Genomic DNA, 26,160 nt, shown 5'->3' on the forward strand with positions numbered 1-26,160 from the left:
GGGGCAGGGTTTTTGCTGTTTAGGATATGGCAGGTGAATACTCATTGGTAAATTGTACACACACAGCCTAGCTGGTGTTTTTACTTAAATTAATCATATGCAGTTTGATTGAAAAGACATATTCTGAACCTTACTTGCTGGTAAATCTGGTATCACGTATCAAACAAATTTAGGTGGATCTTGTGAAACAGTCCTTGCCTGATTCACATATAGTTAGATGAAACCTTTGTTTATTGCTGAACTCTTACTGAATAATTCAGGTTTATTATTAAATACAGTAGTATATATCATCTGCAGAAGTAGAAGAAAGGGAAGTAGAAGATCAAAGGTGGCCAAAGATCATTGATGCATGTGGTGGGGCGAAGGCTGGCCCATGTGGTCAAATCCAACAGACGAGCTACTGTAACTCAAATTGCTGAAAAGGTAATGCTGGTTCTGATAGAAAGGTGTCATAACACATAGAGCATCGCAGTGCGTTGCGTATGTGGCTGCGTAGCAACAGACTAGTCAGCGTGCCCATGCTGACCCCTGTCCACTGCTGAAAGGGCCTACAATGGGCATGTGAGCATAAGAACTGGACCATGGAGTAATGGAAGAAGGTGGCCTGATCTAATGAATCACATTTTCTTTTAAATCAGGTAGATTGCCTGGGGTGTGTTCGCGAACACATGGCATCAGGATGCATTAATGGAGGCCCCACCTCGCAACTTTCAGGACTTAAAGGATCTGCTGCTAACTTCTTGATGCCAGATACCACAGCACACCTTCAACAGTCTAGTGGAGTCCATGCCTCAATGGGTCAGGGCTGTTTGGCAGCAAAAGGGGATCTACACAATATTAGGCAGGTGGTCATAATATAATGGCTGATCTGTGTATTCCAGCATTATCCAATGAGCACAATAAAAACATTTTTTAAATCGACAAAACATAATAACATTATGTTAATGTTACCTAAGTCCATCAAGTTCAACCATTTTACGTATCCTTTCTACTTTTGATCCAAAGAACAGCAAAAAAAGGCAATTTGATTTCTGCTTGGATCAAAAAGCTCTAAAATATTAATGTTCATTTATAAGCCCTGAATGTTCTGCTTTTCTAAAATAATATCAAAACCCTTTTTAAAGGTATCTATTGTTCCTTTGTTTCCATTCTTCAGAGGATGAACCCTTGTTCTTTGTACATTTCTGCTAATGAAAAGATCACTGGGGAGTTTTTTTTTATATTGGCCTTGGACATATTTATACAACACCGGTCCACAAAGTGCTCAGAGTCAAAGATCACACAATAAATTCAATTTGTCAAGGCATCTAAAAACCATATGCAAAAAATATAGAAATGTTTCATTTTATTTATGTAATAATCCATTATTTTAAATATTATCAAATAAGCAAAGGATGTACCATTTCTTTGTTATCAATTCAATAGCTTACCTATAGTTCATGTAAAGAACAGGGAGTTGTTAGTATAGATAGTCCTTCAACCTCTATTATTGTGTGGTACAGTGTAATGCAAAATGTAGCTCCCTAACTGGGACCTTGATTTCCATCAAGCAGAGCTGTAAATTGTTTTTACTTTAAGTCCCCAATCTGTTCGATGTAATTGCACAAACTATTACATGAAACTAAAAATTATTTCCTTGGGCAGTTTTTGTTTGAGATAAAAAACAGCCAAACCTGTGCATTCAATTTAGTTGTTTGCAACAATGCAAACTTTGGGTAGTTTGAATTCTATTAAAAGGCCAGCTTGTATTATAGCTAAACCCACTTGATGTTTCAAGCAATCTGTTTTGCATAATTTCGGATATGTTCTGTTCATGCCGAGCGGAAGTCTCTGGGTGAAGTGCCGCTTTAGGGAACCAGCATTTGGTCACACCCACTCCCTGCCCACTTCCATCCCACTTGTTACGTTAGTTGTTTCTAGGCCTAGCTCCAATTGTATCTGGGCCTAGACCCACCTCCACACAAAGCTACTCCCACAGAAGAGACTTCTGCATGGGCAATTCGGAGCTCTCCTTCTGGAGGGGAGCTCCAGTTACCTTGTCTTGGGAAGTTTCTATATATGGTTATATGGAATATATATATATATATAAATATATATATATATATATATATATATATATATATATATAATCCTTACATTACATCACAGTTATTTATACTGTGCTTGCATATTCCATAGCAGCACTAAATTGAAAATGACAATACACACAATTTACAATAACACCTGCACATTGAAAATACAGAAGAAGGCAGACGCCCTGCTCTTGTAAGCTTAAAACCTATTATGAAGTTTTACCTGCCCATATAACAATATAGCTTCATCCATAAATAACACCAATTAAGTTTCCTAATTAGTGTATTGTGTAACAGTTTTAACATGCTTTTCTTTTCAAAAAAATGGGAAGTGATCCTCTGAATCCTCCGGGTCACGGGAGCGGGGTCTTGACACTGCTAGGCATGGTTTATAATTGAAAGCATTAACAGTGATGTCCCTAGGGGGGCAGAGGGGGCCCCCTTTATAAATTACCGCCCCCCCCAACTGATGCCACCAGCGATGTTGTGGGGGCAGGGCCGATTGGTGACATCATAGATAGATTTATACAGACCTCTATCTCCTCGCTTCCTATTGAAGATTGCTGGCTATTAATGCAGAGCGCTGGGTTATGATGTCATATGCTGACGCTCAGCACTGAGCAGGGAGAGAGAGGCCTGTACAAATGGACCATGCACTCACACCACAGATCTAAAGAAGGTAAGTGAAGGGTGATATAGATAGTGAGAAAGCAGGGCGAGCTAGTGAGAAGGGGGAATATTGAGAAATAGATGGAAAGAAAGGGGAGAAAAAATAAGAAAAATTCTGGCGCTGCGTAAATTGTTGGCACTATATAAATAAAAGATAGTAATAATTTTTCCTTCTCAGTTTTTGTATCAAATGCCAAAAAGAGTCAGAAAATTGTAAAGAAAACTTATGAAAAATAAGTTTCAATAAACAAAATTGTGGTTTTAACTGGTCACAAAAAGAAAGCAATGAAAAATGGTTTCATTTTATGAACAAAATGGACAACAGCTGGAAACTCGAGGATTAAGTTTATTCACATAAGCATTAACAGAAACTGCCCCGTGTAAAATCCTCTAATGTAAATCCCCTGCGTTTATATAACACTCTCCATTCAGGACCATACAAACCCACAGACAAGTAATATTTAGCTTTAAAAAGCAACTGATACAGTTTTTTTCTTGCCAATGGCACTAAAAGGTAAATCAGAAAAAGTTTCACATTTTAGCAACAAACCAGATTCCACTCTTTCCACCCCATGAACTTTTTAAAAACCAGCAGTAAAGCACCCTGCACTTTTGTGCCCAACAGCTCAACAACACTGTTTCTTTAGACTACGATCTTCCACTAACCAAAGATTATATTTCTGCTCCAAAGATGTATAAAGATTTATATATTTTTCCTAAACACTAATCACTTCTGACAGTCTTCAGATGTCTCATAACATCCTCACTATACCTTTGACAAAACAGTTTAATCTGAAACTTCCCAATATCCCACCATTGCTGTAAAGAGGCAAAATTATTTTGTTGTAGCCAAAAACAACTAAAACATTCAATAAAATGCAAATCATGCAAATGGCAAGTATTAATATGCCAATAGGCACTTTTACATTTTATTAAAGAAAGAACAACTTTCAGTGTCATTAAACTGTGATCTGACAAATCATTTGGGATAATTTTGCACTGTGCTTAAAGATTCAAATTATCGTTATATCCATATAGCCAATCTTGATTGACAGTAAGGTTCAAATTCCTCCAAACATCTATCAAATCAAAAGTATTGAACAGAGCACAAAGTTCCCTAACAGATTTTGGATGAGGCTCTAAATGGTTACAATCCAACTGATCAGATACTGTACAATTCCAATCACCTTCCAAAAGTAAAACATCATCAGAATTACAATCGTTCAAATGATTATTGAGAGCATTAAACAAAAATTAACCCTCTCTTTACCTATGGATGGAGCATAAACATCAATAGAAACAGCATTTTTCCCCCTAATGATGTTATACATTTTCATAATCTACTTCTAATAATTTCAAGTACAGAAACATACTCAGAACTGAAATCTGCAGAAAACAATATAGCATCCCCCTAATCAAAATTTATTTTCTTAGACCCCCTACTTTTTTCCCTGTCCCCCCATTTGTCCCTCCGAATATTATTGCTGGAGATGCCACTGAGTCGTCAATTATCACATGTGATAATTAACTGTTGGTGTGACTCTTCAGACAAAAGGGTTTAAAGATTTCTATTTATCTTAAATTGCTTCAAGCTACTTAAAGTGTAATTGCACTAATTAGTGTATTTACTTGACTAAAACACCTTTATTGAACCATGCTCACTGAGTATCACATAATGTGACAATATTTCTAAAATCTGGTTAACACTTTGGCTTGTAACATGAATGACTAAACTTAGAGGCAAATCACTGACATGTTGAAGGGATAATGTGTTCTGTCTTAACCCCAGTCTTGACAATCAGTATCTACAGTGCAAATAAGAAACTTTTGTTTAGAAAAAAATGTGTGAAATTCCATTCCAGCAGTTTTGTGGTTAATAATAATAATAATAATAATAATAATAATAAAATGTGCATTGCTAACCCACCTTGTATATACCAAAATATTGGCTTTCCTGATGTAAAATAGTGGAGGATAAAGGTCATTTTCATTACCTCAGTTCAAGCGAATTTAGTTATACTAAAAAACTGTACAAGGAGGGCATGTTCTATCTGACTTTTGCCCCACCTTGTTGACATAGGCAGCAAGTGCCACCTCTTCCCCTTAGGTAGCCTGCCTGTCCCACCTCTGACCCCCAATCAGCCTACCTGTGCCACCCCTGCCTCCCCAATCAGCCTGCATGTGCCACCTCTGCCCCCCCTAATTAGCCTACCTGTCCCATATCTGACCCTAAACACTCATTCACTCATTCATTCACCCATTAATTTACCCATTCATTCTCCCGCGTCTACTTACCTCTCTTGCAGAATTCACCGGTCTGGGGCTCTGATGCTCTGGTCAGAGCATCACTGGGGCCGTGCAGACGTCTATGTGGCTCAATTTCCACCTAAGCTTACCACTGCGGCACCTGCACACTTCCCGTATAGGAGGAGCAGGAACCTGGGCGGGAAAAGAGTTTCCTTGCACAATGTAATTAGCAAATAATATATTGATGGTTACCAAAGCCTTTCAAGGGTTCTAAATTCTAAAAAATGACTTGATGGTGGCAACGTTTTACACTGGGAACTTGGGTTGACGAGTTTCAGTTAGTGGTAGTTGCTTCGCGCCCTGCAGGGAAAGTGACACCAGATTCTTCACCATTCATGAACTCATGTGGAAAGATTAAATTGATAAACTGTAATGAATCACAGATTGACAGGTTCCAGGAACATCTGTGGAGTTTATATGCCAAGTCCCTCTTATATCATCTGGAAGGCCAATGCCTATACAGTGAAGAAATTATGATTTCAGAAGCTGTTACATGTTTGTTTTATTAACCTAAAACTGATTTGACTTGTGGACCCTGAAACCCAAAATAAAGGAAAGTCAGAAACCTGAACATTGGCAAGATGATTGAGGAATCAAATGCTCAAAATAACTGAGCAATTCAAAGTCAATGATTATTTTGAGTGCAACTATTAATCTATTAATAATACAAATATAATAAAACAATCATCAAATAAAACCAGGCTACATGAATATGCCTTATTGGGACAATTTATAATGATATCACACAACTACACATTTATTTTTATTTTGTTTTATTGTCTGCTTAAACAAGAAACAAGTAGAAAATGTACACCAGTGTAATATTTGGAAATAGGAGTATATGGCTTCAATATAAATTGGCTTATCTTTGTAAGAACACACAGGACACTTAAGAATATGAAGGGATCAGCGTGTGATATGTCCCATTATATTTTTTATTTGGAAAAGGCCAATACAAGTTAGGTCACATCTATATTTTATAATATCATCTAATGATAAATCATCAGCCTGAGATTGTTCCAAAACGGTACTTATTGCTTCACTGGCAAAAATAACAACAAAATAAAACCACGATAAATCGCATCCTTAACGTTTTCTTCATGCATTGTAACATAGATAAAAACCTCTGGTTACATAGATGGTACAGAAATATAAGATGCGATATCAGTATACAATAAAAAGACTTTCTTTTTCTGTGACTCACACCTCCCCACTTCCCCTATCTCTCTCAAGTAAAATTGTTCCAACACCCCAGGAAGGAGGGGAAGGAAAGAAAAAAGGAGGAGGATCAAACAAACAAAAACAAGTATAAGTTGTAATAATAACTTGAATTAAATCAATGTATTGTTTGCTGTTTGGCACTGTATACAGGTTGGCTCATTCAGGTCAATGTTGCCCCGTTCAAGCTAAAACAGACATTGGGCCCTTTAGATCTTTGCATGTCAAAGTTGGTGGTTTATTCCAGAAAGGACATCATCTTTAGGCACAAAGGGAGTGTAAGGTCATGTAGTTATGAGGGGCACTCTCATGCAAAGTTTTCATCCATGCACGACCATTACTTCCACACTTACATGTTTTGATAGACCTAGAGAACTAGAAAAGGTGTAACTGGCACAACTGTAATATTATATGGATCATTAGAATATACAAAGTCTACCATTGATAGACTTGATAACTAACAGAGTGATGTTTGTATGCATTTATAACATATTCTGAATCATTAGACCATGGAGTCTTGCTTAAATGCTGTTTTGTAACAATTATAACTCTGTACAATAAGCGTGGTTGCCAACAAAAAATATAATTGGGGAAGAAAACAACTATAAAATAATCAGGAATTAACAACAGTTTGTCTACTTGAAAACTAGGAGTATTCCAGACCATTAAACTAAGGTGCGGGGTGGTACTACTTTATCCCATACCCAAAAATGTTCTGCATTGAGAATTAAAGTAGCTATAAAACTGTAATAATATATATAACTATAAAAGTTGTAAATGTAATGTATTTGTATGTGTAGATGTGTGAAGGCTGTTTGGTGGCATTGGCAAGCTGTTTGGAACATGGAAGATAGAACAAGCAGGTTGTTTGGTGACAAAATGGCACAGACAAGCTGTTTTGGGCACTGGCAAGCAGGTTTTTTTGCAAAGATGGCACAGACAAGCTTTCGGACACTGACAAGCTGTTTGGGGCAAAGGTGGTGCAGGCAGCCTGTTTGGAGCCACTGACATGCTGTTTGTGGGCACCTATAAGCTGTTTGGGGGCAAAGATGGCACAGACAAGCTGGTGGCATTTACAAGCTGTTTATGGGCAAAGATGACACATATATGCTATTTGGGGGCAAATATGGCACAGTGATGCTGTTTTGGGGCAAAGCTGGCACTGTGGGACATGTTGCTTGTGAAGTCAGGGGGCCCTATGATTTGTAGTTATGCATCTGTTTTCAATTAAATTATCTTGTCGACTTTTTTCCAGTGAATAAGTGCACTTTAAGTATGCTTCCCTCCTCCCATAGTTACTAAAATGTTGGTAATTATAAGTCAGCTACTTGAATATCCTTCTTGGGTGAAGACATGAATTATTAAAATAAAAGAAACATATGCTTAATACAGAAACATTGGGTGGGATTGAATGCTAAACAAATGTCCATTATAAGTGAATAGCAATCATTCAATAGATTACAATTGAAGAAAGTCGATACGAATAATGATAATTTTATCTTTGTTAATTATGCCTGGACCACTTTATTTCTTATTTCTTTCTCCATGGTGATCTATGAATAGATTGCTATTCAATCAATCGAATCCAGCGCATTGTATTAAATAAAATCAGGACTAATAAAAGTATATACCGTTATTGATTAATTGCACACTATATCTGTAGTTTTTAGCCATTACATTTTGGCTTCTGCATGGTCTATTTTTACACTTTTTTAAAAGGTGATTGTCCAGATAAGAGTATTGTATATCATTCAACTTGGTGCTCTGGTGCATTTATTCCATACCATGAAATAAAAAAATGATATTAGTGAATATCAACATATAAGGCTTTATATAACATATTAGCAAAACACCCTATATATGTACTGCATACTTCAAATAAATAAATATATATATATATATATATATATATATATATATATATGTGTGTGTGTGTGTGTTAATATAAAAAAATACAAAACTACGCAACACAAATTCATGCATGGTTTTAAACCAACATGCTTTTACTGCATTGAGACAAAATATTTTAGCTGAGGCTTAATGTAAGAGCACGTAAGAGTATTCACTGGATTTAAAAATACATTTTCCAGGCATACTTGAAAACAAACAGACTACAACATATTGTTCCTGGTAAATGGTTTCTAAATAATTTTTCATTCTTCTACCAATAAAGCACGGCTTATAGTCATTCATAGTATATGCTACCTCAGTTGTTCACACACTTCAAGGCAAAAAACAATTTTTTTGAACAATTGCATTTTGGTACAATATACAAGGAAAATTATATTTGAAATTGGTTACTTTCCCTATAGTAGGACAACAATACTGTGAATACCAATTCCATGATCTTGGTGATAATATGCATTCGGTATGAGCCTTTTCAATTCAGTTTCAATACAGAGCTTTTAACATTTATAGAAAAGTACAGTATTCAAAATAATCCTGATTCATTTAAATGTTGAATTACAAACATAGAATCATGGTCATCTGTTCCACGTTATCAATATGTGATTATGTTTTGTTTTGCTAAGTGGGTGGCAGGCAAATGGAACAGCCTCCCATCAGAAGTGGTACAAGCTAATACAGTGAGGGAATTTAAACATGCATGGGATAGGCATAAAGCTATCCCAAATCTAGGAAAAGACCAAGGTCTCTATGGTGGGAAGAATAGGTCGAATGGTTGTTATCTGCTGCCAAAGTCAACGTTTCTATGTTTCTATAGACATTTCACAAAGTCCATTAGGCTGAAACTATTAGACTTTTTTTATTCAACAAACGCCTCTAAACAAACACCACTTGTACTTGTTAAAAAAGGGATGAATAAATAAAATCATATTAAACATATAGATACATAAAGTTGATAAGAATTAATGGTAATACCTTTGTAGTCGTTTGTAAATGTTCCTCTGGATCTTGGGGCTGAACATGATGGATATGTGATTTTTCTTCCACTTAAATTACTAGGTTAATTTTTAAGATTAACAATTAAAAAGGGAAGAATTTTGAACAATCTTTAGCACAGGTGATGTGTGTTAGAAGAAAGCGTACATGCTGACGGTCAATTCCTGCTACAATCTTTATTTGGGAATCATGAAAAATAAAACAAATGTCCCGGAAAATATAAATATCATAAAAATGAATCATTAGAAAAATTATATTCTGTTTTATTTCAGTCAAGTCTTTAAAGTTTTTGTAGATTCAAAAATCTACTACATTTCCACAGCATTTTATCCAGTAACGTTTGAGAATTTATTATATATATATATATATATATATATATATATATATATATATATATATATATATATATATATTTCTTTTTCTACAATCAGAATTACATATTGTGTTTATTTAATTTCCTTATCCAGTGTGAGATTGCAACGCTTAGCTTCATTTTAATAAGTTGTGTGACAGGCGCTTGTTTCACATGTCACATTCGCATACAAAAATGTTTGAGTTTGAACAATAAAATTCTAGTTTACTGAAGCTATAACAATAGCTGCACTATAATTCTATAATATATATATATATATAAAAGTGTTTTTATTAGTAATACATGTTAGAATTTATCTAAAAAAGTATTTTTTATTTGTTTTTTTTTAAAAGGTTTTTTGGTTTTCTGACATTCATTGTAATGCACTACATCTCTGATTCTGTATGTACTGCTTGACAAAGAAGGCGTTCCTAATCTGTAAAGACAATATTGTATATATTTTTTTTATATATATTTTGGCAAATATAGGGTTACCTATGTGGCACCCCAGGAGACCACATTTAACAAGCACTCTGTACAAGAGAAATAGAGAACAGTTGAGCTTGCAAACAGTGTGTCGTTATATGTGTGAACCTCACTTATTGTTGAAATGTTGGAATTTTCAACTAGAATGAAACAAACCTTGTGATTTACAAATAAGGGCAAGGTGAATTCTGTGTGTGTGTATATATATATATATATATATATATATATATATATATATATACACATATATATTCTGAATATATGTTTTACTCTACACAGTGTTACATTAAAGGCCAAGTATAACTGAACGTTACACATGTGAAAGCTAGTTAGGGTATAAATATATGACAATGCAAGTTTCATAGTAACCATAGTAAATGATTCTTTGAAGGACTATAGCTGTGTTTTAACAAATATTAATTAGTAAATATTAATTCACATGTAAACTGTTTTTTTCATATTTAATAAAAACTATGATTGAGAAAAATGTATTTCTTGTTTTTATTTCCTTTTATTTGCAATCCTGCCCCCCAGTTATGCACATCTGCCCCCAGGTTTGACACTTTGTCCCCCAGATATGCCACTCTGCCCGCCCAATATGCCTTATTCCCCCTGGATGCCACTCTGCCTCCTTAATATGCCTTATACCCCCTTTATGCCACTCTGTCTCCCTGATATGGCTTATATCCCCCTTTATGCCACTCTGCCCCCCCCGATATACCACTCTGCCCCCTAGACTTACCTATGCATCCCCAGACTTGTCCCCCATGCTTCAGACTCAGTTGCGTCTAGTGAGGGCAACCGGTGAACATCTGCATGATGCAGGTAGACAGCCTTTGCTGCTACCTGGCACTTCCACCAGGGCTTCTATGACTGAGCACAGGAAGCTCTTGTCACACTGGCCCTCCGTCCTATAAGCTCCAACGGAAGTTCTGGGCAGCAGCGGAAGTTGTCTGCGTGAACTTCCAGGTCCCCTGCAGCCCTGCGGGGGATTATCCTCTCTGGCAGCCGGTGAACAACCTCCGTTGCTGCCGGTACTTTTGCTGGGGCTTCCATGGGGGCGCACCAGAAGGTCATGTCACGCTGGCACTCATAATAGCCCCGGCATCGCGCAGATGTCCACCAGCTGCCAGAGAGGAGGATCCAGGTCCCTTGCAGTGCCGCGGGCGACAGTGGCGACTCTAGAAACAATATATAGGGGGGGCACACAAGATACCACAGTCAAACTGGGGGGGCATTCATAATTTCCAAAAGTAATGTGCTATGGAATTATACTTTTGTTATTGGGCTAAAATAATACTTGATCATTCAACATGGGAAGTCTGAAGCCACAATTGAGTGCGACTAATCCTTGAAATAAATATTATAACACAATAAATAACTTTTCCACTAAATGATTTCAGGGCCTTGAACGTTTTGTCCCCTGAAGTCACTACAACTTCAGGAGGGCATTTTATCTCTGGATAAATATAAATTAAATAATTCCTACTGTAAGTTAAGTGCCAGGAAACAGATGACCAAACACACACACCAACACAGGCTCTGTCACACCAACACCCAGACACACACATCAGGACAGGCTCTGCCACACCGACAACCAAACACACACACACACACACCAGGACAGGCTCTGCCACACAAACACCCACACACATCAGGACAGGCTCTGCCACACCCACATCCAAACACACACCAGGACAGGCTCTGACACACTGACACCCAAACACACACCCTAGGACAGGCTCTGCCACACTGACAACTGAACACACACACCAGGACAGGCTCTGCCACACCAACACCCAAACACACACCAGGACAGGCTCTGCCACACCAACACCTATACACACACACCCAAGGACAGGCTCTGTTACACTGATAACCAAAAACACACAAACAGCAGGACACAATCTACGTCACAGACGTCTACATCAGGATGGATTTTTCACACTGCATTGTCGTTTATACCCCCTTAGTGTTTTTGCCCCTTGTGTATTGATGCCCCTGCTGCCCATTTATATATAAATATTAGCCCCAGTTGCCGAAAGCAGGTATAGATCAACACATTAACACATAAACCAAGCTTTACATGTATAGATCAACTGATATTCACTTGTGATTTCAGCACTGAAGGTATATATCAAATAAACAGAATCAGACATACAAATCCTGTATTTGCAGGTATACAATAGTATATGAAAAGTAGCATTGCAGGTATAGATCAAATAAATACATGGAAACAGCATTGCAGGTATTAATCAACTGTATAAGACATACAAACACTGTATTTGCAGGTATACATAAATAATGTTTGGAAATATATAGATATGGCTCTACAGAATAACGCAAAAACCCAGCTTTGCAGGTATAGATCAACTGGAATTCACATAAAAACACGTCATTAAAAGGTATATTTAAAACCCCCTAAATTACAGGCATAGATCACAGGTTGCGTCCAGACTGCCCACACAGCAATCACACTCCTATCATACCAAGGCAACCAGTAAATGCTGGTACCTAGGCAAGATGGGACTGTGCTTGCTGTGATTGCTGTTAGCAATCACACTCCTATCATGCCAGGTCAGCCAGTACATGATGGTACAGGGTGGCTGTAAGTGATGTGTAGACCCCATACTGCTGGCAGCATCAATACACAAGGGGGCAGCTAGCTAGGTTTCAGCATGTACTGGCTGACTTGGCATGATAGGAGTGTGATTGCTAACAGCAATCAAAGTCCCATCATGCCTAGGTTCCAGCACTTACACATCCAACCAGTAAATGCTGGAACCTAGGCATGATGAGACTGTGATTGCTGTTAGCAATCACACTCCTATCATGCCAAGTCAGCCACTACAGGCTGGTACAGGGTGGCTGTATGTGATGTGCAGACCCCATACTGCTGGCAGCATCAATGCACAAGGGGGGCAGCTAGCTAGGTTTCAGCATGTACTGGCTGACTTGGCATGATAGGAGTGTGATTGCTAACAGCAATCAAAGTCCCATCATGCCTGGGTTCCAGCACTTACACATCCAACCAGTAAATGCTGGAACCTAGGCATGATGGGACTGTGATTGCTGTTAGCAATCACACTCCTATCATGCCAAGTCAGCCAGTACATGCTGGTACAGGGTGGCTGTAAGTGATGTGCAGACCCCATACTGCTGGCAGCATCAATACACAAGGGGGCAGCTAGCTAGGTTTCAGCATGTACTGGCTGACTTAGCATGATAGGAGTGTGATTGCTAACAGCAATCACAGTTCCATCATGCCAAGGTTCCAGCACTTACACATCCATGCTATCACACACACACATTCATATAATCATTCATTCACAGATTCATTCCCTCAATCACCCATACTCATGCAAACACCCTCCCCACCCCCTTACCTGCACTGCAGCTCCTCGATGCCCCTCACAGACTTCAGCAGGGGGCGCGGCCTCCCTCTGCGTTCTCTGCTAGCTTCCGCTTCCTCTATGCAGTACAGAAGACCCTCCCACAGGTAAGTAGCAGGGCTCGAGGTGCGGCCCACGTAAGATCGGTTGCCCTGGCTGCCGATCTTACGCGGGCCGCACCCTCTCTCTCCTCCACATTAAAAAAATAAATAAAAAAAAAAAAGACGGGATTTAAAGTCACATTGTGACTTTATTCCAATTTCGGCAGGGGGGCAACAGGGGGGGCAAGGATTAACCTAGGGGGGGCAATTGCCCCCCCTTGCCCCCCTGTAGCGACGCCACTGGCGGGCGATAAGGATCTTAGTCTTATTAATCAGACCTCTATTTAAGGTCGGATTATAAAATGATCGTGAATATAAGAGCATTCAGAGCATTATATGGTATATTCTTAGCAGAATGTGCTTTGTACCGAATTTTGCATAAAATATTTGGCACTTGCATTCTCATAATCAAGGATCTAACTAGGAGAATGCTCATATCATATGCATATAGATGTATAGATATTTAGTAAATAAAGTCCCAATCAAGTCAAAGTTATTGCATTGTGATAAATTTATATAATAAAGGTAAAATGAGCCATGGCATAATGCAAGCTGACGAGGACACATGAAACTAGCTGGAGAGAAACACAGTGTCACAATGTCCATAAAATCAGCCTGGTGTAATTCTTCTAAAAAATCAACTCTGTTTATAATTGAATTGCATACCTGGAACTCTGTTTGAATGGGGGAAAGGTTACCTGCAGCATAGTATCTATCTCACGTTGCCAAAAGTCGAGGCTAATATTTGAAGATTGAGAGCTGTCTTGGGCTTCATTGCAGGATGGTCGTTCACAATGAATATGTGGTTCATCCGTACTATTAAGTAAAAAAAGCTTTCTTTTTTATATTATAACTTAATTCCATTAGGTTAGATAGTTGAGTATATTATAAGGTGAAACAGCTACTTGAAGTTAGGAGCACAGTCTGTCAGCCTTCAGTTTTTTTAGGTAAACAAATGTGCAAACATTGTTTACCTCAACAAACTAAGGCAAAGAAAATAATATACATGAAAACAACATACATATAAATATGACCATTGCTTTAAAATATGATGATAAATCAGTGTAGCCAAATACAATTATGCTTTTTGTTGCCTAAGCCATCCATTCAAGTTCTTGCACCAAATATATATATTTTTTAATGTTAATTAATTGAATAGTAAGATAATGGCCCAATTCTGATTTTATCAACACGTTTTTGTTATAAAAAAAAACCCAAAGAATTTGCAACTGTCAAAATTAAAAAAAAACTGGAAGTTCTATCTCTATCTTTGTCTTTTTTAATAACAATTCCCTGTCTTCAAAAGTGAAGGTGCTATGTTGTGTCTAGATTTCTCTAGAGGAAAAATAGCTGGTATAATTGATAGTTCAATTATTCAATTTGTAATAATGTGTTGTATATTATTATTCATAATAATCTGAAGAGCATGAAAAAGATTTAGGGTGATACATTTACAGAAAAAAATATGATGAAACTTTTTTTGTTTTTTTATTTATATGTGATATATATATGTTGATGTATATGTCAGGTTAACAGCTCTGTAGAATGCATTCTTAGTCATTTTTAAATCTGACCAAGCACAATGATCCATCTGATATGTTTTTTTCTGTTTTTAAAAGGGGACTGCCCCCCTCATTCTTTGTACAGTAGTCCCACATACACTAGAGATTGTTCAGTATTCATTATTCATTATAAGGACACAGATAAACTAGTGGTAACATTTGTATACCTCGTGAAGCATAAGGAAGTACTATTTAAATATGGCCTACATCCTTCTAGAGGCAGTTGACCTCTTATCCTTATAGCTGACTTAAGACACACAACCTCAATTGAAGTTATTGTTAAATAAATAAATACTTCATCATGGGACATGACATTGTCGCAGAAGGTGGTTATCTGTGAGAAGGCTCATGTGGTGGACCGCATTCGAGGTCTTCTTAAAATAATTAGCAAATATATCGGACATGGGTGATTTCTACATTTGAAATAGGAAGGATATAATTCATGATATTTACAGTGTTTCCCTTGAATTATGAATATACACTGCTTTCCAAACACTACTTGGGAATGTGATTAACTATCACCAGTGCTATGTAACTGACAACATAAACTTGAGAGTATAAGCAGTGAAAAAAAAAATAATTTAGGTTTCATGTCAAACTTGTCAAAATTACAAACGACTATGTAACTGTCAGAACATTCACAGGTCAATATTCTTTAGAAATAATCTTGCCGCTTTAATTGACATTTGCTCGGGAACCTTTAAGGTTATGTTTCTTGCCTGCTGAAATGTATCAAATGTCAGTAATTAAAGTGAACTAAAGCGGAATTAATTTTGCACCAGCTGGCAGGTTTTGTATTTGTTTCCTCCTTTCTTTCATTTTTTAATCATCTCAATACACCTTGAATAGCCGTCCTGCCACAAAAGTCATATCCTTTCCCTTTCTCGGTTTTCTTATCTTTTTTTACATTTATCCAACAGTGCAAGTCATGTCCCTGTTGCTGATATAAATTAAAGTGTCAGTTCAATTTCTGGGTACAACTTTATTATAGCAATTCTGCTAATTCTATCTTTAACACTTTTGCGGTGCTCGTGTTTAGTCCTCGCTCATTTAGTGTACCCACATAAGGACAAGCAGGGCTTTCTTCAGATACCATTTTTTTAATCATATTATCTCATTTTCTATAAAAAAAAATAATAAAATATGATTAAAAAATGGAAAAACAAATCTTTTTCTCACTTTTATTTGGAAAATCTTTTTCTCATCCAAAAGAGCTAATGAAAAAACCTGCTAAATAGATTCTACTGTTTGTCCTGCGTTTAGAAATACCCAATCAGACCATTCATTTTTTTAAACTAGACACCCCTTCGGTATTTGAAATGCTTTTACATTAACTCTTTCCATGTCAAGATTTTTGGGGAGATACAGCGCTAATTTTAGCACTTGCTCATAGTAATAAACTTAATTTTTTATTTATTTTATTCTTTTTGATCTTTTTTTTACATTTTGCTGGAACTGGATGGTTCCTCTGATGCCTAATTATTTGTAAATGTTACCAATTTATTTTAGCTTTTTTCCCCCCCATATTTTTGTATTATTTTTTAAAATATTTTGCTAATCCCATTGTGAATAGAAAGCTGGGTTCCATTGACTTGCATGGTTGAATGCAGTACCTGTATTCAACCTGCAAGTGGTGCCAGACTTTTCTAGAGGGTCTGGAGACCCTCTGGCGAATTTTTCCAACTTGAGGTGAGTGTTCCGTGTTGCTGAATGCCTCGTTATCGAGGCTTTTCCGTGAAACCATTGAAGTTTAGGAGGCGACCGTTGATCGCCTCCTAAACTCTTTTAAAACGAGTGTATGGCGGATGTTGAGAGGCCCTGATGCTCATCTCAGTGTTGCTGAATGCCTCGACATCAAGGCATTACAGCAACACCGTTTAAGCAAAGAAATTGATCGTAGATCGTAGAAGCTTGTTTAATGAAATTATGTCATCACCTGACCGTTTTTGCGTGTTGTGTCTGGCCCGTCAGCGGATGAAACAGAAACATTCTGGTTTATTATATTTACAGTATAGTGCTTCATTCCAAGATCGTATTTAATTTAATAGAGAAATAGAAAATATATCCTATTGTCTTTTTCTACAATTGCCTAGTAATTGACAAGCATCTTGATTCCTTCTCAATTAGCTGCTCCGTTCAAACTGGCCCACCGTGTTATGCTTGTCTGTTTAATGCCAGTGTAATATATAGAGACACAACACAGTTTTAACAAGTAGAAACTCAAATGTCCTATACAGAATGAAACATTTTTGTTTCCGTATATCTCAGATGGCACATCTGCTGCTTAAGTTTTATTTCAAGTTATTTCTCCTGCAGACAAATCACTGTATACAAGCACCTCTTGAAAATGCATTCACCACCTAATACTGTATGTAGATGACTTACTCTATGAAGGCTAAATTGAGGCCTTCTTTTATTGTGTCGCCCTCACACAGAAGAATGACAAACTATTTCACCTTTAATGATTGCAAAAAATAGTACACCACCATTTATTGAAACATAACATAACTTAATAAAATAAAAAAATAAAATAATTTGCAAACATGTTGTCTTAGTTGTTTTAGTTCGCTATTAATCATTTTAGTTGAAGTTAAGTTTTCAGATTTGTTTTGGAATATAAAATAGTGGAAATCTGTTTTTTTTTGCAACTATTGTTAAACTCTAGAGTTACTCCCCCTTTGGATTTCCAAATTTGACATTTCATAGTGTTGTCAATGGTAAGTTTCTTCCCTTTCACAGTAAACATCATGCTCTAAATATGTGTTTTAAGCAAGGATCTATTTTATTAGAAACATACTTCTGTCACCTATGTAAAACCTGCACGGTTTTTAGTTATTTAGTTATAGTAACTTAGTTTATACCCTTCACATTATTAGCATCTTAAATAAATCATTTTTTCTTGGAATATTCATGATTATGATTTTATAAGACCTAATGTTTGGAGGTCCAGAGGTAACCTTTTTAAAAGATTATTGGCTAAAATAGGACTGATTCCTATTCTACCTATTTCTTTTCTTTTTACAGTGTATGTATCCTTTGTTTTTATATATATATAACTACAAACAACTCCAATTTTATTTAATAAGTAATGCGGACGAAGGCCAAAATGAAGAGCAATAACAAGTGTATCCTTCTTCGCTCTTCTTTGTAGTCCCACCGACGAGTTACATTTCACCTCCCTGATGGCTCACAAGAAAGCTGCAGTGACAGTGGTCTAGGAGACCATGAACCTGTGGGTAGTGGAACTTTGATCTCACACCCTCTCCCTCTGGTTCAGCCACAGGACGAATTCTACGACCAAGCCTCTCCTGACAAGAGGACTGAAGCTGATGGCAACTCTGACCCCAACTCTGGTGAGTCGTGCACAAAGCTTTGAATTACTGATAGCTACTAGATGAATTAAATTGTTATTATTATGTTTTCTTTTGTATATGTGGTATACCATAGTAATATGATATGATAATAAATCAGAGAGTAAATCAGAAAAGAGGCCAACTGTCTATCGCACCTCCCAAGAGAATATGAAAAATATTTAGACACTTGGAAATTAGGTCTGTATGCTTAAATATCAGTGTAAATTATGCTAGTTTATGTTGGGCAACTTTCATGTATTTAAACAATTCCTGTGTAAAATCATTATTGATATACACAATATGATGGATTGCAACTAATAGCCGGGTGAACTTTTAAACTCTGTATACCTTGTTTTTAGCCTAAATTGGATATGTTTTCTCTAATGCACAAATTTCAAATTCAATAAATGTAGGTATTTTTATTCTGTAGTGGAACCGTTTTATGTGTAGTCAGTGGTTTTATATAAACAGTTATTCATACTTCCACAGAAATGTGCATGGCTTACTACAGGGCTTTTACATTCTAACCAATTAGAATTCTACTTTCAATATGCTAAGGTCATTACTCAGTGGTGCTCAGTAGACTCTATGATAATATTTCACATACACCATAGCTAAATCTACATTATGTTCCCAACTCTCAAGCAAAGAGGTTGACTACTGAAATATCGTCAGTTGCTTTTTGGTTGACCCAGTAGACCACAATGGTATAGTTGATCTGTTGTCTAGATATGTTTGTGCACAATTTGTAACAATTCATACTAAGAATATGATATTGTGAAGGAAATTTAATTATGCTAGATAGAGGAACCATGACTGTCGATTTATTAGCAGAGGATAGAGAATTAGTTTGCTGTACTTAACATGTGGCTTTGATAGTCTCCCCATTAAAACTTTAACTTGGTCTGAGGAACCACTTGTAGGCATATGGTGATGAGCAAGGTCTGAATACACATGGTTCTTTTTCTGCATCCCTGTAATACCTGGAAATTTATTATATTAGTCTAAAAATACTTAAATACGTCAAACAAAAATGTTTGGTTTAGAATGCATTTTCCACTGATCTTTTAGAGATCTTTTTAGAGTTAAACACATGGCAGCGATACCAGTTTGCATAAAATATTTGAATCTTGTCATTTGTTTTGTCAGAATTTAGTTTTAAAAGGTTCTGCACCTTTTCTATTCATCATTGCAATTATGTTAAATGCTACTTATTTCATTATACGTGATGTTTGTTTTTCCCAGATTGAAAGCAGTTAAAATTAAATTAAGAATACTTGATGTGAAAATATGGGGGGAAAACATACATAGAAAGAAAATGTATTGTACAGACAATGTATTGATATTTATAATATGCTCAGATGATGGTTAGCAAATGTTATTTCAATATTCACGTTTAGGTAGACATGGGGATGCTGGCCAGTTTTGTGGCGTGAGCCAAACCATGGCTAAGGTTGCCCACAGTCTGGGCTTGACAAGCCTTGTATGTTAATTTAATTTTAATTCAGCCTTAGTCTCAGGGCCGACCCAAGACATAATGCCGCCTGGGGCGAAGTTTAAAATGCCTCCCCCCCTGCCGACACCAGGGGTAATTATCTACCCTTCCTCTCCATCCCTCCCTCCCTCCCTCCCTATTATCTACCCTATCCCTCCCTATGATCTACCCCCTTTGTACTTCACTTACCTTTCAGCAGTCCTGCGGCGAGTCTCCCTGCTCTGCCACGGTGCGCGCTGCTTTACTGCTGAGCGCTGGAATTGATGTCATATTCCAGAGCTCAGCATTACAAGCTGGCACCGAGACAGAGCTAGAGGGCTCGCAGCTCTCTCTTCTATGCTTTAAAAAAAAAAAAGGCACTTGGGGTGGCAAAGTGCCGCCTCTTCAAAAGTGCCGCCTGGGGCAATTGCCTCACTCTGCTCCATGGCAGGGCCGGTCCTGCTTAGTCCATAATCATATGTTAATTGAAGCAGCTGAATGCAACTTCTACAAACAACACCTGGAACCTTGAATGTTCTTTTACCAATGATAATAATAACAAAGTTATTCCATACAATATGTATTACATATTGTGTAAGTGTTTTGCTGTATATGAAAAACCAATAAAATATAATACATTTATTATTCCATCTACTGTTCCCTTCAGTTTCCTACCTAATATACATTATAAGCCTTTTGCCAATACTTATATTTGCTTCTGAGCTTGATGACCTTCCAATATTTGTTGATTCTTTTTTACAGATGTTCATGTCATAATTGACTTCTTTTTATGTAAACCAAACATGCTTGTAAACCCAAGCTTTGAAAAAATAACATTTTAATTAAATGTATTTGAACAATACTTGCATTTCCACCAATGACAATTTTTGCCCTAGACTAACTAAGCCTAGGTCTAAGATGTCAAGATATGATGTTAGGTAGTACTATCCTTAGTGTTCTAATGAGGATGATTGGAGGGGGGGTGTCAAGGAGTTCTGTATTAGCATAATTTTGAGTTCTTCAACCTCAAAAACAGATGACTAAATAATGTATCTACATATTGGAGGGGGGTGTCAAGGAGTTCTGTATTAGCATAATTTTGAGTTCTTCAACCTCAAAAACAGATGACTAAATAATGTATCTACATATCTTTAAAAAAAATAATAAACAAAGATTGCTCTTTATTCATTAAAATATGAAAACAAAGCAAAAGACATCAATTCGAGAGAATGATTAATATTTTTCGTTGGTAAAGTTTAAATATTGATGTTTAGGAGACTCTGTATCCTAACTGTAGTTTATTCATATATTTCATGTGCCAAATAAATAAATAGCTATTCATATTTGAATGCCTGTAACAAAGCTGATGGATGACAACACCTTCAATTAGGCAGCAAATCATCTCAAAGGAGACATTTGCGATATTAAAACACTTATAATAAGGATACATCACAGTGAAACCCAATTTTCCAGAGCAACTGTGCATACAATCAGTTACTCACCAGGCACACTTTGTCTTGGAGTACAAAATCTCTGGATTGTACACAGTCTAATGATGAATGAATGTATTCAGAATCAATGGTTATATTTTGTTAGTGTTAAATCCTGATGTGTGTCACCATCCTATTAAAAGAGACTGCACTTGAAGAGGCACAATTAGATTTTCCCACTAACCTAATGAAGAAAGAGATGAAAAGAGATGAAGCAAATAAATGTACATTGTTAAAGACTTTGCTAACTTTAGCTCTGTTATTATTTAATTTTTTAGCAAGTTGGAAAGAACCATAAAAGAAAAAAAGTAGGATAAATGATTATGAAAAAAAATAACCAATCACATTTAATGTTTGAGAGCCGGGGGACGGGGCACATTATTCCATGCTAGGAAAACAGGCCAGTTATTGATGATTAAAATATGCATATCGAGGAATTTCCCAGGGGAGGCTACTTAGAGCTCTTCTTCTGGGTAGCACTTTGTGAAGGGACAGGGCTGGCCATCTTCGGAGGCATGGATAGCTGAACACAGAAGCGGGGCTAGATCCAGACAGATTTGAATGGGTCAGGAGTGGGAGTGCAAGTGGGCATAACCAAGCAACATGCCCATGATCAAAGAAGGACCCATGGGTCTGATACCCATGGAAGCAGCACACACCCAGAAACCCTGAAGCAAACCCGGAGAAATCCTAGGTCTGGGAATATGATGTCGCTTAGTTAATATAGTTTTATAGTTATAGTAAAATATGATTTTATAATAATAATAATTATTATTATTATTACATAAAATATGATTACCTAAAACACTGCCCATGCTTTATATAGTTTTAATACAAAAAAACATTGGACGTGCCTTTCTTAGTTCTCATCATTTTACATAAACTTATTTTATACTTTTCTCCATAAAAAGTTCAGTAATCGAGCAGAACAATTAACATAGTATATATAGTAAGATGAAATTGTTCTCATATAGTTCAGTGTTTTGTACAAAAATGCCTTACAGCCATTCTAGTTTATATTCATGCCCATATTAATGATTCTGCATTTGCTCTTCAGGGAGAGGTGAAAATAAAAGGCACACACATATGCCTGGAAACTTAGCATGGTGTTGTCTTCAAAGAACAGTTGCTTGAAAACACTTGCTACTTCACTGGCAACCCAGTCAAGCAGTTGTACTGCTAGATGTTCACGTTTAAAAATAACATTTTAATGTTCAATTTTAAGCCTCCCAGAACAATCAGCCCTTCAGAAACAATGTAGCAATGCAGCATCAGCGCACATAAAAGTAACATTCATGATATATTTACGGCAAATGATTTTTTTTTCTGTCTACCACTGTTTTCTCCTGTCTTATTAAAAAACAGTTGTGTACATTTCAGGTATCACATTTAATAACAGTGCATTGTAATGAACTGCACACGTATCACAATTAATGGTGTTAGAACAATATATATCGTCTTCCAAGTTCTTGCAGATAATGAAAAAAAACAACATAGCTCTTAGTTGTGTTGTGTGAAACAATATCATTAAAAACATTAACCGAAGCCCCAAGTGCTTTCCTGTGCCCTGCAGAGTGACTGCAGGGCACAGGAAAGCACTTGGGGCTTCGGTTAATGTTTTTACAAAAAAAGTACTTAAAAAGTCAAATCTTGAAATTTTACTCTGTCTAGCGGATGTCTGTTCCAGTGGCATGGATGGTGTGCTACTGTGTTCATTATTGAACCCAAACTTATACTGGAAAATGTGCAGACCCAACCCTAGGCCACACACAGGGCCGGCCCAAGACAAAATGCTGCCTGGGGCAAAGTTTAAAATGCCGCCCCCTCCCATTATCTACCCTTCCTCTCCCTGCCGCCCCCCCCATTATCTACCCCCCCCCCCCCCGTACTTATCTTTCAGCAGTCCTGCAGTTAGTCTCCCTGCTCGGTGCCAGCTTGTAATGCTGAGTGTCGGAAATGACGTCATCTTCCGGCGCGCAACATTACAAGCCGGCACCGAGACCGAGCTAGAAGGCTCGCAGAGGAGAGAGAGAGGGGCGCCGAGTGGGTACTGACCCAAACCAACTTTCCATTCTACTCGATGTGTTTTTTCTATACTTAGAATGCTGATATAGAACTTTTGTACATGGCCCCCACAAACTGTGGAGGCTTCCACAGCATGGGTGTTAGGTACCATAAAGGTTTCTATATATATTGAGGTCACTTTCTGGGTGTAACGGTCATCATGCCCTCTAGTCCAGGCACCCCATGCAGCTTCCTGACTTGACCAATATTCACTTCTTATTCTCTCTTGATATAACATAATGGAATATATAAAACAGAGATTATATAATAATGACGTTTAGGTGTTGATCAAAACAAACTGGTATTATACAAAAATTAAATGTACATACTTTTTATCAAATGGGTTATTATTAAAAAAATAATGAATATGCTACTGTATATACAAATGTGTATGAATAAGAACCAGGAATAATCAGGCAACCTGTGACAAACTGTGTATAGAATCAAATGGAAATATCTGAAATAAAAATTGTGAGAAACTTTTAAATACAAATGTAAAACTGCTTATATAAAGCCGTGGGTTTCTACATTGAAGCTAAATGTATTTGAAGTATAGCAACTTTTGACGCTGTTGTTCCACTCCTGGATATGCTCAGAGAGGCCTTGAACATGGTTTCCATGGTAATGGTCAGCCAGACCTATTGTATATCAATAATTCTCTGCTGAAGTATTTAATAACAGCTTCCATTTAAAGTGTTTACAGCTTGAAATGCTGGGGGTTTTCGACTTATTTAAATTACAATATTTAGAAGAAAGAGATTCATATTTTATTTAACATATGCAACACATAAGCACTTTAAAGGAAACAAAATAACCGAAAAAATTACTTACAGCTCCATCGCTGATGGTTTATTATTAAATGTAAAAATACAGCAATGTTAGGTACGGAATTAAACTTCGTCAGTAGTCTTTGAAAGAATGTTTTAAAGTAAACAAGCGTAATGGTTGGTTTTCTTTTGACATTTACATGTTTTTCAGCACTTTATTCTTTCGGTCCTTCAGAATTACACCCTGCATTGCACAGAAAACCCATTTTGTGAATGCTTTGGTTTTATTATTGAATTAATTGAAGTCTCCCTCCCTTTGCTGTGCATAGCCTTTTTTTCTCACAAATAGACTACATCTCGACCCCTTTGTTTAATTCAGAAATCTAGTTTTCCAGGTTACCATGTTGAGGGCACTTGCAGAATGTGCTTAGGTTTGCAGCTGAACCCAGCTAGAAGAGGTAAATCTTTTCGGTGGCTAAATAGCTCACTCAAACAGGGACATGAAGCAAATTTGGGACTTCTCATGGTCCCATAAAATAGAATGGGATTTGCTACCTAAATAAATATGTTTTTTTCTAGAAGCTAGTGGTGATTGTTTTTTTAGCCAACAATGTCTTGAATATAAGGTCCACCAGCTTCTTATCTTATCAGAGTGGCATTAGCTGGTCAAGATAAAATAGACAAGGCGCAGATGAACACTACATACTAAGTAATGTTTTAATTCCTTACAAACAAAACGGTGTCAATAATTTAATCCTTTATTTATTTATTTATCTCCCTTTAATATAAAGCAGATTAGGCATTTGCCTAGAGGGCCATTTTCAGGAGTCCTAAGAGGAAGAGAATGATTTGCTTAGTTGTTTCACCACCTACTTTTATCCTGACTTTAACTAAGAAAGTCCTGCACTCTTGGCTGGTTTTATTAGTAGCACATCTATACCCTATTTTGAATTTGCACTGAGCTCCTTTATCTAACCCCGCAGCTGTCTCTAGAGTACGTAACCCACTAGCCCATGCTTTACTTACATATTCCTTTGGAGACACCACCCATTTTGACCATATGTTCTAGACCTTGTCTTCCAAAGCTTTTGTTCCAGTTGGTTATGGGTGCCTGTGATGAATTCCACCCGTAACTATAATATGTAAAATATATTACAATAGGGTAGTCATTTGCCTTTAATGTTATATGGAGAGTTGCTGTTCAGTCAACGTATTCAAGAATTTTTTTTTATGTTTTCCAAGCTAATGTGCAATGAAGCAATGTAAAGTACAAGAGGAATAGGAAATAAACTTTATGAGTGGATGAGGTAAGAAATATGAAATATAACACACAAAAAAGTAGCATTGTTAAAAAGAATTTACATTAGGAGGTTAAATTACACAAAGAACACATTGAATACATTTCAACTATGCATAAAGATAGTCAAGGCTGGTAAGTTTTTCTTGCAAACAAAGCCAAGTTAGCCTTGTAGTCGAATCAGTCATATTCAGTTCACAAAATGTGATTAACAGGAACTGGAAGAACTCAGTGGGGTTTGAATTGTATAATACATAGTAAGTCAGAATACATGTTTTAGCTTGTGGAAACACATCTGTAAATCACTGCTTACCGAATGCATGTTACCTTGCATAATTACCCTACAAATCAGCTTGTATGTTCATTAATTTACAAGTTGCTTGCAAGTATATTGACACCTAGGTCCATCTAATACACCCAAAGGCTGTAACCTGTAGATTTAAAAAGATGTCTTACCTTTAGGCCACCCAGTGTTTTTAAATGATAACCTTTAGTTCTACCTTTAACCCTAGAAAGATGGCAAAGTCAAATATACCATGACCGGAGGTAGCTGAATGTAACATAGTTGAAGCACAGGCACTTGTTTGTTCGTCCTAGTGGCCCTCAGTGCTTGTGCAGTGCATCATCCAAGCAGAGAATACGGGGTGACGCAGGC

The 26,160-nt window shown here is 36.9% G+C and overlaps 1 protein-coding gene across 3 annotated transcripts in view; it reads left to right on the forward strand.

Annotated features, from left to right (window-relative positions):
• The window catches only part of PCDH9 (protocadherin 9), an 807,764-nt gene that overhangs the window by 607,360 nt on the left and 174,244 nt on the right, over positions 1-26,160 (forward strand). For 2 of the 3 annotated variants that reach the window (XM_053455420.1, XM_053455421.1), the window contains exon 5: positions 18,212-18,413. In XM_053455420.1, the coding sequence (XP_053311395.1) occupies positions 18,212-18,413 (202 nt within the window). The remainder of the gene's footprint in view (positions 1-18,211; positions 18,414-26,160) is intronic. The other variant, XM_053455422.1, reaches the window with a different exon arrangement.

This window comes from Spea bombifrons, chromosome 2 (assembly GCF_027358695.1).
Source record: "Spea bombifrons isolate aSpeBom1 chromosome 2, aSpeBom1.2.pri, whole genome shotgun sequence".
NCBI lineage: Eukaryota > Metazoa > Chordata > Amphibia > Anura > Pelobatidae > Spea > Spea bombifrons.